Here is a 17,904-nt window from a genome sequence, read left to right on the forward strand (position 1 = left end):
TGAATATATTTTAGTAATTTCATCACGACCGAGTACTCGTGGACAATCTTGTGTTCCAGTTAGACTAAGCTCACAAAAGGATTTGGTGAGTTATTAGAACGCGTTGTTATATGGAGTGTGTCAGGGGCGGGCGAGCGAGCGCTTTCCTTGATGTGGCATCCACGATCATGACCCTATGAAAGAGCTTTAAGGTTGCCGCATTCTTAGAGAAGTCTCCACTCAAAATTAAGAAGTTGTCACTCGCAAGAATGAAATCATAAGCGCTAGCACAAGTATCTCAGTGCGATGCACTTCGGTTGAGAAACACCATAAAAGTGTTGTAGACTCGAATAATTTCTATTATAATAATTTACAAACCATTGCAGATAAACAAGATTTTGCTGATATACTAAAGGCAATTTTGGCTAACGTGTTGACTGGGTAGGAAATTTGATGTAAGCCTCATTAAGCTTCATTGCCATCTCATTATATCTATAAACAATAATTATATTTTGGTTTAATACAGGGTGTCTCAAGGCTGAAAAACGCAACCACTTAAATATGCTGAACATTAATACAGTTCTAAAGCGCAATACAGGGTGTATCAAAAAAAGGAGACCTTTAGAAATCAAGCTATGTTAAAATTTGAATGCTTTTTCAATTGCATTTGCACATATGCTAAACCATAGTGCGTGAAATATTGATGGCATGCATGCATACATTAGAAAAAGGAGACCTTTAGAAAATGAATTGACGTTTGTACACAAGATTGTCTGCTCCTGGGAATTTGAAAATAACTTTAATAGCATAAGGAAAAATAACGACCCAAAAATATTCAAATGACTAAGCACAAACGACTAAGCACAAAAGCGATAACAGTATGCGTGGTAAATTGCTTTAGCTGTTCCTTCAAAACATGAACAAATCATTTGTTCATTAATTTTTAACACTGCGTGCGAGCATTAGGGCTGTTCACATCAGTTAGAATTGACTTTGAATCCGGAATGGCTCAGCATCCCATTTTACAAACTCTGCCTATTAAAATCTTTACATGAGTCAGGAATGAATTACAACTTGATCTGACACAGATTCATTTAACATTTCGATCCGGATTGAAAATTGCTGATAAATTGAACATCAAAAGAACTGAATGTCATGGACCATGACCTCCAACGTGGCCTCCATTTCTCTCAACACAAACTACCGTACGCTTGTGCATATCGCGAACTGCTTTTCTGATGACGGCAGGCTGGGTATAAGTTACGACTACAAAAACTCTTTGCTCCGAAGTCAGTTGAACCATTTTTGTTCTGGTAGTGTGCTTAGTCATTTGAATATTTTTGGGTCATTATTTTCCTTATGCTGTTAAAGTTATTTTCAAATTCCCAGGAGCAGACAATCTTGTGTACAAATGTCAATTCATTTTCTAATGTATGCATGCATGCCATCAATATTTCACGCACTACGGTTCAGCATATGTGCAAATGCAATTGAAAAGGCATTCAAATTTTAACAATAGCTTGATTTCTAAAGGTCTCCTTTTTTTTGATACACCCTGTAGATACGCACCTCTGGGAATTGAATTAATCCTTCATTTAAAATGCTAAAAGTCATTTTAGCTGAACTATGGTGCAAACCCGAACAACATTAATATTCTTGCATATTTGTGTTTTTTTTAGACACCCTGTAGTATTGAGTATATAATATTTACAACTATTTCCATTATCTCTCATTATCTATTGTTTGAATTGCATTCGACGCCACCTAAACACAAATTAAGAAGATAACTCACGACAGAAAAACTACTCGCTTTGAAGGCTTTCTTTTGACTTGAATTGGACCGACTTTGCGTTTATAGGAATAATAGGATTCACAGTATAAGGTTCACAGTTTAATTAAAAGGAAAATTCTGTATATGGGAGTATGAGTAGACTCGGAGTAGACTATGACGACCATGAGACAGATGAGGTCGGCACAAGAGAAGGGTTGTATAGTATCTCGCTGAAAAGTCGACCAGATTGCGAGAGGGACTTTTGCGAGATCATTAATAAAAAGGGTTTAATCTTAAATGATAATTGACTTTGCGTACATGATTATACTCAAGATTTGTTTGCGTTCTTCGCGTTGCGCATCTTCCGCCGATTTCATGGTCGGTGACCATCTATTTCCTCTGGCGCACGCAAACACCTTTTTAAATGAACTTAAACAAAGACTTTAGCTTAAAATTAACATTAGGTTTCTGTACATGAAAAGTTCGGGCCTGAAGCTACGTCCGGATCAGGAACCAAAAAGCTAATTTTTCGGCTTTCCCTGTAACTCAGAGTAGCACAATACCGGCACAATATTAATTCACACATGTCCACGATCATGACCCTATGAAATAGTTTATGTTTAAGTTTGCCGCATACTCAGAAGAACAAGAGTAGATACTCAAAATTAAGAAGTTGTCACTCGCAAGGCTGAATAGACATTTCGCCTTTTAGCTTTCAAGCGCGCAGTGCGTGACGGTAGTTGATTATCAAGCAACTTTGAATTGCGATACCGCTCTGCTTAGAAGCGATTTTGTTTGTAAGAAAACCTTGCCGATTTTTTTTGCATCTTGTTAAACTAAGGGCTTGTTTACATGGAGCGAGTTATCCCGGCTGGGCGAGGTGAAAACTGCATATAATAATAAAGAGACTAATCAGGTTAAGCCTTTGATGTGATGCGCTTTTTACCTCGCCTGGCTGAGATAATTCGCTCCTATATACACGGCGAAATCACAACTCAAATTGACCTTGATAATCAACTACCGTCAAATATTTTCACAGGACAGCGTGACGGTCATTACCACTGGTCATTCATTACTTTTGAAGTGCAATTTCATATGTCGTCGACGTGCTGACGAAGACTGTAATTAAAAAAGATATAGGATTTCCGTTACTTCACAATGCTTGAACACAACGTAATTTGTTGGACCAGTAAGCAATGATTTCCCCTTACGGTCTTATTTGTACAATCAACAAAATTGCTGGTATACAGTATATACAGTTCATTATATAGCATTTCACTACACCAGTTCTGTAACATCAATATGTAGCTATCTGTTTCAAAGTGCACCATATAGTCATTACTACAAACATAGCTGCAAAGCTTCCGTTCTGTTTAATAACCCGGGCCTTCATCAGTACGAATACATCAGGACAAGTCGTGATGGTATCATGGTAAAAGTTTTGAAAGTTAACTGCACTGACATGATGAACTCTCGAACTGAATGATTAATGTACTGTACCCCGATAATTTAGTTACTGCCGAAACTTCCTTGTGTGAAATAATAATACAATTTTTGTTCGCCCCAGAAATCTATATCCAGTCCACAAAAAAGGGATGTCAAGGCAAAAATGGAAAAAAATCATCGTTTGAAACTCGTTGAACAAACGATAACGCTTCTAAAATTATGCGTAATTATTGCAGCTGAGTTGAATGCGAAAACTTGTATGAGGAAATACTTAACTGAAGTACCTTACTGGCGCAAATGAAGATACAGAAGTAGACGCAGAATAATTAATATTGCATGTCTGCCTGCTTGTCTAAGTAAATCGGTTAGTATAACTTCTAACGAATATAGTGTACAGAAATTCATCAAAGTATGATTTTATGTCATCAAATGTATATTGTTTTCATGAAAGAATGTCATTTTACTAAGTTTAGAAACATTTCATTTTTTTACAGTATATGTATATACTAACTTACTAAAAGTTAATTCAGTGATATTTATTGAAATAGAGAATGACGTAGGCCGATCAGCGTTTTCCCAAGCAGTGTTTTTATTCACTATTGTATAACGTGTGGTTTAGACTTTTGATTTATATAATTTGATGTTATTCTTTGGATGCTCAGTTTTGCTCAGCTTTTTCTCTTCTTGCCTTTTCTTCCGCAATCATTTCTTCACTGATGCCAAGGTCTTCGTTCTGTTCTTGATTCCTTTCATAGTGAACAATCTTCATGTTTGGGTCGTCTTCCGGCGCATAAACATTCTGCAGAATAATAACTGATTATTGACCGAGCGCGAGGTCTGTATTGTGAAATATCAGACCGAGGCTTTTATGGACATGCAAAAACCTCGGTCTGATATTTCACAGTACAGATCAAACAAGCGAGGTCAAAAATCTGTTTATTTTATAGCTGAACTGCACGAGACCACGGTCCGGATACGGGTTTTTACGGACCGCTCGTCAACCAATAGGATATAGTATTTTAAAAAGCCATATAAATTAACATATACGACGGATTGCATCTTCTTTCTTTTTTTATTATATTCGTTTTGAATCCACTCGTGCTCCCTGCAGTCTGATTGGTTTGCGGTTTGTAATCACGATCATTAAGGTGTGATTTTCAACCAGTTGGTGAAATTTTCGCGCAAAAAAATTTTACACATGCGTCATAAACGACCAATAATATATTGCGAGAGAGAATTTCGTTTGGCCTGTGAGTTCATAAAAGCGGCAAAATGAAAGAAAAACTCGATTGCAATTACTCGCGTTTTGCAATGTATATTTTTTCGCGAATAAAATTTCCGCCTCGTGAAATTCCCGAGGAATTAACCATACAACTATTCAAACTGACGTCCTATTTTACGTTACTATTGCGCATAAACAGTGTTATAAATTCGATTTGGCAACATATGTTTTAGTGTTTTTTAGCAATTAAAAATTTGTACTGTGGCAAAAAAATTATGTTTTGCGAAAGACACATTCATACTTTTTCCTGGCTATTACTTTTATATTGATTGACGTACTGTCAAAAATATCGACATATTATGTTTCATTCTCTCATACAGGCCGCAGTCATATGGTCTCCTATTTCCTATTTGCACAAGAAACGAACCTGAAGATAACTGTTGCCAGCAGGATCATCCAGAATTAAATGTATATTCATAATTTTACCTTCTATCACCTAAAATGAACGTATAGACCTTGGTAAGAGAAAGAACAAAGAATATTTCGGGTTGGTTTTTCGTTTTTTTTACTTCAAGTAAAAAAATTAGATTTTTTTTCTAAAGGAATTAAACATGCTTAAACAGTCAAAAGGGCATTTGTCAGTTGAACTTTTTCGTATTGAAGGCATAGGATAGTTAATTGTTCGTAGTTGATCGACGGATGCGCACTTATTATCAATACTTGGTGTGCATCTTCATGATTCATCCCCACCCACAGATACACCATATATACCTCCATAAGTTTCGAGATGAATTTCTGTAGTTTTTTGGTATCTTCCTGTAGCGTAGGTGTATCGCCGGAACCAAAGGGATTCTGACCCTCCAACTGAAGAGTAGCATTGAGAGTGCCATTATTATACAGTATAATTTTTCACGCAGTCATATAATGACTTTAACCTCTGTCAATGCTAGTGAAAAAAAAACAACCTACATCCTCCTTGACATTGATGAGAAGACCTTCCAAGGTGGTAAAACGACCCCCTAGCGTGCCACTTTCTAACTCAAACTCAAGTTCAGGTATCCTAACAGTGCAAGTATCACTCTAAAGACAGAATATTGGTTTCAGGATTGGTATACCCGTGCGCAACCTTGAACCTCAAAACATTTGCACGAAACAGAAATTGTAGCCAAGACGAAGTACCGCTGACAATAAGGCTAAATTATAGACTGAAAGTTGAAAACAGCCAATGTGTCTGTAGCCTCATTTTAATTGCGATTTCACCACACCCCCAATAAGTAAAAGAAGTAAATAAGGAGTACTTACCTTTAATACATCGCGGCTGAGATCAGTAGGATCTGTAATCTTCAATTCTATCCTTTTGCCTTGATCCTCTATTCCAGCTATAAGAAGACGACGTTGGGCCAGCATCAGTGGCGTAGGAAGCCCGATAATTGGGGGGGGGGGGGTTGTATTCATGCATTCATGTTAACATATATATGTGCCCTCTCCAGTTATCGTGGCATGCAAAGCAACTGGCAATTTCACTTGTCTATATGTTCTGTATTCAAATCGGCCATGGCATTGCATGGTTACTGCACACATGCATACTGATATGGATGTATTCTTAGTTTCCAAGAAGTATAATTCCTTTTTATTCCTCTCAAAATGCCCTCAAGAACCATAAATTAATGTGCATATAGTTGTTACCTCCAGACTTCACTTCGTTCGACCGTTTTCCACAGTTTGAACAGTTGGTTGCCATGAGTATAACTTGTTTAAAAAATGGAATATCTTAATTTGTTAAGTGACAAAACTTTTCTGATTGATTTAAAAACCCAGTCTGCTCTCTTCTCTAAATGCTTCTAGCCCTTTGCGTCGCTGCTTTTCACTTTCTAAGATGAAATATAGCTACTTATAAATATAATATTTGAAACTCAAATATACATAAAGCTAAATTCACAAATAGCATCCCCTACAAACCTTAAAAGTTATATATCAGTTTAGCGGGAAAAATTAGAAATCGTTTTCGCGTAACTTGCAACAAATCCCTTGCTCTCTTTAATCTATAATAAGTCTGTGTTCAGAGCAACATTGTTCAATACCATTCATCGACTGGGGACAACTTTGTTCGTCTATATGTATATCTATCTATATCTTCAAGTCGCCCAAAGTCGGAGTCAGACAAACTAATCGAAAATTATGTCTATTCGAGTATATTTGCAGCGTGGCTCATGGTCATATTATCGTCTAGTGTGCTGATATAAAAAAGTACAAAGGATACCAACAGCCTTCATGTTCGTGGTTGTCGGACATTTACAATGAGGGCAATCTGTTGGGAACTCGAGTACCTATAGGACAATGTTTGTTTAGTACACATGTCGGTATTTTTACCTTTCATTAGCTACTACCTTTCTCAGTAATATTATATTTATTTTATCGTCCGCCATGGTGTTTACGAGAAAGTAGTTAATACCTCTTCATTAAAGTTGAATTCTTCTGGAGCGCTTTCCTCAGGTGCTAAAAAGAAACCAATAATGACAAGAGGGAAAAAAATCGCATAACTTAAGGACGATATTAAACATGCCAATCAATGAACGAATGACTGACCAAACTACCATCGGCAACCGCAGAAAGCTGCTTCGCCTTTAGAGCTCACCAGCACAGTGTATAGCCGGTGGTGAGTTCTTACATCACACAGGAAAACATCATCAAACACAACTGAAATTGTTGTAGGACAGCCAAAGAAAATACAAACTTGCTTCGCCATTAAATCAAATGAGCAAAGCATATAGTGGTCGCTAATTTTCTAGCATCGGATTTTTTGCCAATATTAATCACACTACCATCATCACTTGCAATAAATCCCAAAGCCCGATTTTGATCTTCTGTTCTGTCGTATTTCGTAACTGTCATAGCGGCATCATTGTCCGGTGCGTGAGGATTCTCCACGAAACTATTGCCAGAGATGTCATCAAGTACAAACGTAAATGGAACGTCGCCTTTACGGTATGTTTTTAGTTTTTCTATGAACTGACCAACTTTTTCCGCCTGTTCCGGGTCAACAGCCTAAATTAAGTCGTTCGTTCCATCAATAATACGATCAGTGTATCATGATAGGTTTTTAGGACCTGCCCAGTCTCTTAATCCTTTACCAAAGTCTTACCTTTCGCAGCGGTTGACTTTGTTCTAAAGACGAAATCGCCCGTTCCAGGACACCCTCAATGGTGCTAAGTTCTAGGTTGACAAATGCATGTTTACATGGAAAAATTTTGTTAGTTACTAACTACCACTTTGTTTAAGCATGCCAGGACATACGAAATCGAAAAACAACAGGTGAATATCATATAAAAATTACCTCCTTTCTGGGTGAAAGCTGGAATTTCAAAATCTAACTCTGGCAGTTTCACCATTGCTGATTCTGTCTTGATAATTTGTCTATTGAGATCCTTTAAAATTAGACGTGTTAATTTATGATATTTAAATTATGGGATGAAGTTGATACAATTACATTTGAACTTTGGAAAAACAGGTAGTAAATGTCATTTAATGCTTTGAAATGTACACTTGATGTTGATCAAGCTAATTTCTAACACTGCTAGTGAGTGCATAGTATCATGCTTTAACACATATTTCCATTGAAATTGGTTCAGTTCTATATCAGATGTGATCATGCATGCATTCCAATGAGGGCTAAAAATGGGTGGTAAAATGTACACTAAAAGTTCAGTACTGTAAATTAAGGCAGACACGCACAGAAAATAACCTTGATCCTTGATGATCAGTTTTGAGACTAAGTTAATGCAGGTTAATGTATTAACACTTGCTTCTTTCAGGTCAATATATCATTCAATACCAATGTGGCAACTACTTACACCTTTAGCAACTTTTATTTCAATCCTGATTCCTTGTGACTGTACAGGGCCAGCAGAATTTATTTCATTGTTTCTATTTCCACAATGTTGACATTCAAATGACATTATTACCACTTCATGGAAGTATGGGATCTTTGTCATTAAAATCTTTGTTGTGCCCTAAAATAATAAACAAGCCCAGACTAATGCAAAAATAATAATATAATAATTTACACCTTCCCCAAAGCAAAGAAAATGTAATGGTTGAAACCTTTTCAGTTTTTCCAACACATATCTTCTTAAAGGTAGGTTACAGTCACTAATGAAATCACTAATGCCTTGTTTACATGCATTTTCATTGACTATATTCCTAAACATGATCAAGAATGGTCATGCAGAGTATTTGACACTATTTTGGTTCGCTATACTTTCAAATGAGTATAAGCCAGAGTTTATGTTCATAAAAGTACTTAATAAACATGTTTCAGCTCAGGAAATGAGCAGAATGATGCACAGAAGCCACTGTAACCTAGCTTTAAATTAACATGGGGGGTCCTATATAACTACTCACCACCACCAATAATATATTTCATTTCCCAAAATATTTGTGTTAAAGTATGACCGTGGCATTAAAGTTGGTAGAGAAACATGTCCACAATTATAGGCATGTATACTAGGTATACTAGATATGCGTGAACTTTTAAGAGGTATACTTCCAATGGTGCTGTCAACCAGATGCTTTGACATACAACCCTTTATAGAACTACAGTGTGATAGAACTAATCTCAAAGCATTGTTGGGGTTAAGATTTAAAATTTGTAAAAAAATAATTAGGATTGTACGCATTAGTATAGCTAACATTTTGGTGCTTAAAAAAGGGGGGCACCGTGACGTGCTGCTGTGCTCCCCCTGGTACTTCAGCTGGCCCTGTATGAAAGTGTAATAATTGTACTAAGAGTACCTTTTCCTCGCAAGCCATACATAGGCTTTCCACACTCATAGGCGAGTTTTCATCATTGTCAGCACTTATATTCGGAAACATTGAAAGATTTGCCATAACTTATGGTCGATCGTGACAACTTTCAGTCAATCACACAACTTTGGGAAAATGACTAATAAATAATAGCGAAAGAAACCCCCAAAAATTTCTTCTCTATCGCGCGGGCACTGGCACTAACATATGGCCTAGCTCCGTTGCTATGATCCTCGTTACCTGTTATCCTCGTTCCGAACGAGGATGCAGTCGAGCAGACTCAAGCTTTACGGATATGAAACTCGAACAGTCATTGACTCATTTGGTCATACCATTGAACTCAATGGTCATAGCATATACTACCATTGAACTTAAATAATCACTTGGTCACACCACCAACACTGTAGTGTGCGTACATAATAGTGTGCGTATGCGTAACCTTGCTGATTAGTCAAAATCGAACTTAGAATCTAGAAATAACAGAATAGCTAAAACGAAACCATAAAGGCATAAAAAGAAAGAAAAGAACAACATTGAAACTGGACAAGCAGTTCAGGACCTTTTTAATTAACGAGACACAAAAATATAGAACATTTTCAGGGACAGGTCACAGTTCCCTGACAACTCCCGAATATCCCTAAAGTTTTTTAAATTTTCAGTCAAAACTCCGTCCCGCGAAACTTTAAACTTTCACCAGTATTTTTTCATTCAAATACTTTCAGTCATTTTGTTTATTTTGGATGAAAAAAAAATTTGTATCGTAGTGCAAATAACTTTTTTCGACCAATCAACATCTGGTTATATTAATAATAGGTATAGCAAAAATAATAATAATAAAACTAGAAAGCAAACAACAACAAGAACAACAACAACAACAACAACAACAACAACAACACACCGCTAACAACAACAACAAAAACAGTAACTTGGTCGTCGCCTCAGTACTACATGTTGAACGCAAGCTTATAAAAGTTATGGAAATACATGGCAGATTAAAAACGCAAAGCATTATAAAATAGGTTCAATTTTATTTCTCCTTTCCTTGACATTAATGTGAATTTCAGGAACGTATATAGATCTTCACAGCGAGTCTATTGGCAAGGAGTGATACTTCAAGCAAGGGGTACTTCAAAGATGTAATATAGGGTTTTCTAGTTTGGCCGAAGTATAATTGTTTTAACCCACGTTTATCCAACAGTCAGGCCGAATCCAAATTGCGATTCTCCTTTAGTATGATTGATAGTACCAGCTAAGGAAAAAGTAAATGGCAGTGGATGAAAACGTTTCTCAAGTACTGCTCCGACTACCCAGTTTGTGTCCATCATGCCACGAAAAACTAAGTTGGCTTTAGGGACGTTGAACTGATATCCCAGACTAACAGAACTTTGATCCTGCTGTGTATTGTATTCGTACTGAACTCCTACATCGACATTCTCGTTTCCTTTATGATGGTAGCTTGCGTGCCATCCTGCCTTACCAACCGTGGCACATGCCGTCCAATTATCGGTTTTATACTGTCCAGCCAACGAGACGACCGCGGCTTCTTGGTTGGCTGCATTGTGGTAGAGAAATTCTGCTCCTAGCGATAAACCAGGTGAGAGACTTTGCAGGTAGTGGGCAACAATGATTCCGGATGCTTTGAAAAGGTCAGGGTTTACACACGTCAAACTAGCAGTAAAATCACTGCCACGATATTCTGCATCAACTTGCTGCATGGCCCAAAATTTCTTTTGAGTCTGAATGAAATCACACAATAAAGACGTGTCCATGTGCCATATTGCCATTAATATGGCACACGTCAATAGAAGACTTTTGCTCAATCAGGCAAAGTGCATGGAAATACAGACATCATGCATAACAGGGGCTTTCAAAAAGAATTAATGGCTCTAATGGCATAGTCATGTTAATTAATGAGCATGCAGGTAAGGTTATGGACTTAGAGTTGTGTTCTTTTTTACTTTTAGAACAGGAAGTTAAGTGCATTTGTAAGGTACCAAAAGGGAATTTATACCCTATTTACACCCTGTTCCTATAGAGGTTCCTTTAGGAAAACATTTGCAGCTATACATCAACAAAGTGTTCTTCCAAAACTATTAGTTATCATACAAAATACTTGGATTGTACACATGTTTTTGATTGTTTTTGTTGGTAAAATATATCTTGTATGTATAGCCAAATATACAAAATGTAATACTCTTTTTATCGTTCAGCTTCTACAAAACACTCATCACATCTCACCTGTAGAATAAACTTTCCTCTGATTGCACTAGTAAACTGGTGAATAATCTGTGCATTTAGATTTCCTTTTAAGTCAATATCTCCAACCATGACAGGAAATGACTGTAGTAAAAATAATTTACAAGATAACATGTGCATTTATTGAGATAAGTATCATGACCACAGGCAATTTTAACAAATAAACAAATTAAAAAAAGATTGGATTAGTCTAGTTCAGGGAAAGGATGCAAAGTTAGCTCTATCAATTCAAATTTGGGGAATTATGTACGAAAATATTGCCTATTGTTAAAAGTATTTTGGTGTACTATTTAGAAGGTTAAACAACAATCTAGGTAGTCCACCATACGGTCTCATTTTGAAAAAATATTTTCAAAAAACTGAACCAATGCACCCGCCTAGGGATGCTAATAGCCATACATAAAATTTAGGGACTTTTCTCAGCAGTCTGAGTGGTACAGGTGCCAAAAAGTTAAGTGTAATAAAAATACAGCTATAACATAATAAAAATATAAGCAATACGTACCTCATGTGGTCCAGTCTGTTTGTCCCCAACATATGTCGCTCCAAAATGATAGGTTCCCGGTGTCAATGAACTTAATGCTAAACTGTGACTAACTTGAAAATGACTGCTAATGCCTTTATTCAAGAGCAGTTTTGCACCCTCAAAACATTGTGGAAAGACATCTAAAAACCAAAATATCAACTATGATTATACTAGAGGAGGGGGAAGTAGGGGGGGGAAGTTTTCATAAAATATAATAGTATACAATGGTCACAATCACTGTCTACTCAGGGTGAATATTTCACGTTGTAATATTATTATGATCAGCTATACCACAGCATGATATGAGGTATCACTATCATGAAATGAAAAAATATTTAGTGCAAATATGATATATAATTTTAAATATCAGCCTCACCTTTACACTTCTTATGCAATTCTTCAAACGTTCCGGGGTTTCCAACCAAAGGTGTTGGTATTATCTTTTCTGGTGTCCCTGATGTTGGTGGCGGGGGTGCTGTGAGCGGAGGAGAAGGAGGAGAAGAACTAGGGGTTGAACTGGAAGGAGCACTGGACGCTTGAACATTACCCATTTTCTACCATCGGCATTTATAAATTTCCCATGTGCTCATTCCGTAAAAATAATTGCTTCATTTCTGGGAAGAAATGGCCAGCGGAAATCTTAGATCATTTTTGCCAAACGTCGTGTAATATTCCTCAAATTACCGGCATGTATTACAATACACCGTACACGGCTGAAAGCGCTAAAAAAGTCAATTTGTTCCTGGTCGTGATACCATGTTGTTATCAAGTTGCAGCAACTTATTATAGCCTCGAAACGAGTCTTATTGTATCAGATCCATCTCCAGATGACTGCCCACGGACTACGGTCAACGGAGGACTACAACTTCCAAACAAAGGCCTAAGATATACCGTCCACATTCCACTTAGCCTTGGGGATTGCAGTTATCCCGATAAAAATTAAAGATTATTTCATTAATTTGTAACGGTCTACAAGAGAATCTCTTTAAAAGACTCGTCGAAATTGGTGGAGAAGTATTGATTTATTGTTATTGTAACGGAATCCTCGTTGGAAATGTACGAACAAGGTGTCTGCGCATCCCAGTTTCCTGCGTGACATGCGGGGATACTCTCATACTCACCACTACACCACGGCGTATAACGGTGTATTACTGCTGCAAAACAAATGCCAAAGATACCGTAGATGTTCCATGCAACTATGGAATGGCTGTTGTGGACGAAAAATAGACGGAAGGTAATTCAAAATAGAGTACAAAAGAATTTCTTCGAAACGCTCATCCGAATCGAGAGAGAAATATAAATGTCATACATATCTTAAGCAATCAATATAATAAAAGCAAAGGATAGTGTAGTAAGTGTACAACATCTCCTTGCCCTTGGTCTTGGAAGGCTCATCGGAATTGCGACAGACATGTTTGTTATCATGAATAATAATAAAGTGATTAACGAATTGAAATCTTAAAATCCCGAAAGGAAACGTACGAACAAGGTGTCTAAAAAGTTTACGAAAAAAAGTTCTCTAAAAACGGTTCTCCCGCGACGGAACGAATGCCAAAAATATGCTGCACCTTTCACTCGGGAAATGGCTATTATGAAGCTAAGATTAGAAGAAAATTCGTGACAGTTAAAACTCTTTGTGAGGCTCATTTGAACCGGAAGCCGAAATATAAAAGTCATAAAAAGGAAACCTTCCTCCAGGGCAGCGAATGGAATCTCGGTGGATACGGAAAACGGGGATAGCCACTATGGAAGACTATCGCTGAAAAGCTAACGCCAAAGGATGTTCCACCTATGGAATGGCTGTTATGGACAAGACAATTCAAGATAGTATGTGTACAATAAAATCTCTTTGAAAGGCTCATCTGATTTGGAAGATAAATATATTTGTTTGTTATCATGAATGATAATAAAGTCATTAACGAATTGGCCAATTGGGATCTTGAAATCCCGGAAGGAAATGTATAACAAGGAAAAAGTTCTTTAAAAACGGCTCTCCCCGGCGGGGAATCGAACCCCGGTCTCCCGCGTGACAGGCGGGGATACTCACCACTATACTACCGAGGATTACTGCTGTCGAACCACTGCCAAATATATCGTTCACCTTCCACTGAGGAAATGGGTATTACGGAATACGGATGACGGTTAGAAGAAATTTGTGACAATCAACCAAAAACAAATCTCTTCGAAACGCTCATCCGAATCGGAAGGGAATATAAAAGTTATAAGTTTTTTAAGCGATCAATATCGTAAAGGCATACCTTCCTCCAGGGCGAGGAATCGAACCGCGGTCTTCCGGGTGACAGGCGGGAATTGTCATTACTATATACACTACACTATGCTCGCTGCAAACTGACTAGCGCCTAGGATACCCTCGACTGTTCCACCTATAGAATGGCTGTTATGGGCAAAAATAGGAGATAATTCGAGAGTGTACAAAAAAGAATCTCCTCATAAGGCTCATCTGATTTGTGAGAGGAATATATTTGTTTGTTATCATGAACAATAGTAAAGTCATTAACGAATTGAAATCTTAAAATCCCGAAAAGAAACGTACGAACAAGCTAGGTGTCTGAAAAGTTTACGAAAAAATGTTCTCTAAAAACGTCTCTCCCCGGCGGGGAATCGAACTCCGGTCTCCCGCGTGACAGGCGGGGATACTCACTACTATACTACCGAGGATTAATGCTGTCGAACCACTGCCAAATATATCGTTGACCTTCCACTGAGGAAATGGGTATTACGGACTACGGATGACGGTTAGAAGAAATTTTGTGACAGTCAACCGGAAAACAAATCTCTTCGAAACGCTCATACGAATCGGAAGGGAATATAAAAGTTATAAGTTTTTTAAGCGATCAATATCGTAAAGGCATACCCTTCCTCCAGGGCGAGGAATCGAACCGCGGTCTTCCGGGTGACAGGCGGGAATTGTCATTACTATATACACTACACTATGCTCGCTGCAAACTGACTAGCGCCTAGGATACCCTCGACTGTTCCACCTATAGAATGACTGTTATGGGCAAAAATAGGAGATAATTCGAGAATGTACAAAAAAGAATCTCCTCATCAGGCTCATCTGATTTGTGAGAGGAATATACTTGTTTTAACGAATTGAAATCTTAAAATCCCGAAAAGAAACGTACGAACAAGCTAGGTGTCTGAAAAGTTTACGAAAAATGTTCTCTAAAAACGTCTCTCCCCGGCGGGGAATCGAACCCCGGTCTCCCGCGTGACAGGCGGGGATACTCACCACTATACTACCGAGGATTACTGCTGTCGAACCACTGCCAAATATATCGTTCACCTTCGACTGAGGAAATGGGTATTACGGAATACGGATGACGGTTAGAAGAAATTTTGTGACAGTCAACCAAAAACAAATCTCTTCGAAACGCTCATCCGAATCGGAAGGGAATATAAAAGTTATAAGTTTTTTAAGCGATCAATATCGTAAAGGCATACCTTCCTCCAGGGCGAGGAATCGAACCGCGGTCTTCCGGGTGACAGGCGGGAATTGTCATTACTATATACACTACACTATGCTCGCTGCAAACTGACTAGCGCCTAGGATACCCTCGACTGTTCCACCTATAGAATGGCTGTTATGGGCAAAAATAGGAGATAATTCGAGAATGTACAAAAAAGAATCTCCTCATCAGGCTCATCTGATTTGTGAGAGGAATATACTTGTTTTTAACGAATTGAAATCTTAAAATCCCGAAAAGAAACGTACGAACAAGCTAGGTGTCTGAAAAGTTTACGAAAAATGTTCTCTAAAAACGTCTCTCCCCGGCGGGGAATCGAACCCCGGTCTCCCGCGTGACAGGCGGGGATACTCACCACTATACTACCGAGGATTAATGCTATCGAACCACTGCCAAATATATCGTTGACCTTCCACTGAGGAAATGGGTATTACGGAATACGGATGACGGTTAGAAGAAATTTCGTGACAGTCAACCGAAAAACAAATCTCTTTGAAACGCTCATTCGAATCGGAAGCCGAAATATAAAAGTTATAAAAATTAAACCCTTCTCATGAGGGGGATGGAATCTCGGTCCCCCCGCGTAACAAACGCGGGGATAGTCATTACTACACTATGGTAGACTATCGCTGGAAAGCTAACGCCAAAGGATGTTCCACCTATGGAATGGCTGTTATGGACAACAAAAATAGAAGACAATTCAAGATAGTATGTGTACAAAAGAATCTTCTTGAAAGGCTCATCTGATTTGCAAGAGAAACATATTTGTTTGTTATCATGAATGATAATAAAGTCATTAATTAACGAATTGGGATCTTGAAATCCCGGAAGGAAATGTATAACAAGAAAAAAATTCTTTAAAAACGGCTCTCCCCGGCGGGGAATCGAACCCCGGTCTCCCGCGTGACAGGCGGGGATACTCACCACTATACTACCGAGGATTACTGCTGTCGAACCACTGCCAAATATATCGTTGACCTTCCACTGAGGAAATGGGTATTACGGATGACGGTTAGAAGAAATTTTGTGACAGTCAACCAAAAACAAATCTCTTCGAAACGCTCATCTGAATCGGAAGAAATATAAAAGTTATAAGTTTCTTAAACGATCTATATAGTAAAGGCATACCTTCCTCCAGGGCGAGGAATCGAACCGCGGTATTCCGGGTGACAGACGGGGATAGTCATTACTATATACACTACACTAGGCTCGCTGCAAACTGACTATATAGCGCCGAAGATACCCTCGACTGTTCCACCTGTAGAGGCTGTAGAATGGCTGTTATGGGCAAAAATATAGGAGATAATTCGAGATATTGTACAAAAGAATCTCCTTGAGATGCTCATCTGATTTGCAAGAGAAATATATTTGTTTGTTATCATGAATGCCATTAATACACTATGGAGTATGGTAGACTATCGCTGAACGGCTGAAAAGCTAACGCCAAAGGATGTTCCACCTATGGAATGGCTGTTATGGACGACAAAAGTAGAAAACAATTCAATATAATACGTGTACAAAAGAATCTCCTTGAAAGGCTCATCCGACTTTGCGAGAGAAATATATTTGTTTGTTATCATGAATAATAATAAAGTCATTATCGAATTGGGATCTTGAAATCCCGGAAGGAAACGTACGAACAAGGTGTCTGATAAGTTTACGTAAAAATTCTTTAAAAGCATTTCTCCCCGGCGGGGAATCGAACCCCGGTCTCCCGCGTGACAGGCGGGGATACTCACCACTATACTACCGAGGATTACTGTTGTTGAAAGCATGCCAAATATATCGTGCACCTTCCACTCAGGAAACGGCTATTATGGAGCAAAGATTAGAATAAAATTTCCTGACAGTCAACCGAAAAACAAATTTCTTTGAAAAGTTAATCCGAAGGTCGGGGGATGGAATCTCGGTCCACCGCGTAACAGACGCGGATAGTCTTAACTACACTATTACAGACTATCGCTGCAAAGCTACCGCCAAAGATACCCTGGATGTTCCAGCTATGGAATGGCTATTATGAACAAAAATAGAAGATATTTCGAGATCGTTGTAAGGCTTACTGATTTGCGGGAGAAATATATTTGTTTATTATCATGAATAATAATAAATCATCAACGAAATGGGGTCTTGAAATCCCGGAAGGGAATGTACAAACAAGGTGTCTGATCCGTCGCGTCCTCCGTAAAAGCCTGCAGTGTTCCTATTTTTATTTTATTTAAAGCGACTAGGAACTAGGCTGCGGGGAGCTCATTACTACACTACCGAAAAGGCGAAGACTACCAGTGCCAAAATAAAGCCATCGATACCCTCGACTGTTCCACCTATTTAATTTGGATAATTAGAGATTGTGTAAAATCTCCTTGGTCTTAGTAGATCTCCTTGGTCTTGGAAGGCTCGTGTTTATTATCAGTGA

At 38.2% G+C, this 17,904-nt stretch overlaps 2 protein-coding genes and 6 non-coding genes across 9 annotated transcripts; all 8 read right to left on the bottom strand.

Moving 5' to 3' along the window:
• Window positions 1-3,614: 3,614 nt before the first annotated feature.
• LOC114543731 (zinc finger protein ZPR1-like) lies at window positions 3,615-9,383 on the bottom strand. 2 transcript variants are annotated; one of them, XM_028562597.1, is made up of 13 exons: window positions 9,210-9,383; window positions 8,270-8,428; window positions 7,753-7,843; window positions 7,561-7,631; window positions 7,241-7,463; window positions 6,871-6,914; window positions 6,679-6,745; window positions 6,105-6,188; window positions 5,721-5,797; window positions 5,388-5,498; window positions 5,190-5,282; window positions 4,846-4,914; window positions 3,616-3,995 (listed from the first exon to the last, which is right to left on the bottom strand). In XM_028562597.1, exons 1-13 carry the CDS (start codon window positions 9,303-9,305, stop codon window positions 3,855-3,857), a joined length of 1,326 nt encoding a protein of 441 aa, XP_028418398.1. In that variant the 5' UTR covers window positions 9,306-9,383; the 3' UTR covers window positions 3,616-3,854. The 2 variants fall into 2 exon arrangements, with proteins under 2 accessions (XP_028418399.1, XP_028418398.1); XM_028562598.1 differs by lacking the exons at window positions 5,190-5,282; window positions 5,388-5,498 and having other exon boundaries at window positions 3,615-3,995.
• An 849-nt stretch (window positions 9,384-10,232) lies between these two features.
• On the bottom strand, window positions 10,233-12,601 carry LOC114543729 (mitochondrial import receptor subunit TOM40 homolog). The gene is made up of 4 exons (XM_028562596.1): window positions 12,380-12,601; window positions 11,983-12,143; window positions 11,460-11,561; window positions 10,233-10,957 (listed from the first exon to the last, which is right to left on the bottom strand). Exons 1-4 carry the CDS (start codon window positions 12,552-12,554, stop codon window positions 10,409-10,411), a joined length of 987 nt encoding a protein of 328 aa, XP_028418397.1. The 5' UTR covers window positions 12,555-12,601; the 3' UTR covers window positions 10,233-10,408.
• A 1,394-nt stretch (window positions 12,602-13,995) lies between these two features.
• Trnad-guc lies at window positions 13,996-14,067 on the bottom strand. The gene has a single exon. It is a non-coding gene; the product is annotated as a tRNA-Asp (tRNA).
• A 543-nt stretch (window positions 14,068-14,610) lies between these two features.
• Window positions 14,611-14,682, bottom strand: Trnad-guc. Its single transcript has one exon. It is a non-coding gene; the product is annotated as a tRNA-Asp (tRNA).
• Window positions 14,683-15,201: 519 nt separating this feature from the next.
• On the bottom strand, window positions 15,202-15,273 carry Trnad-guc. Its single transcript has one exon. It is a non-coding gene; the product is annotated as a tRNA-Asp (tRNA).
• A 518-nt stretch (window positions 15,274-15,791) lies between these two features.
• On the bottom strand, window positions 15,792-15,863 carry Trnad-guc. Its single transcript has one exon. It is a non-coding gene; the product is annotated as a tRNA-Asp (tRNA).
• A 497-nt stretch (window positions 15,864-16,360) lies between these two features.
• Trnad-guc lies at window positions 16,361-16,432 on the bottom strand. Its single transcript has one exon. It is a non-coding gene; the product is annotated as a tRNA-Asp (tRNA).
• Window positions 16,433-17,175: 743 nt separating this feature from the next.
• On the bottom strand, window positions 17,176-17,247 carry Trnad-guc. Its single transcript has one exon. It is a non-coding gene; the product is annotated as a tRNA-Asp (tRNA).
• Between the last annotated feature and the right edge of the window lie 657 nt (window positions 17,248-17,904).

Source organism: Dendronephthya gigantea, unplaced genomic scaffold (genome assembly GCF_004324835.1).
Source record: "Dendronephthya gigantea isolate DGI-Jeju-01 unplaced genomic scaffold, DenGig_1.0 000536F, whole genome shotgun sequence".
In the NCBI taxonomy this organism is placed as follows: Eukaryota; Metazoa; Cnidaria; class Anthozoa; order Malacalcyonacea; family Nephtheidae; genus Dendronephthya; species Dendronephthya gigantea.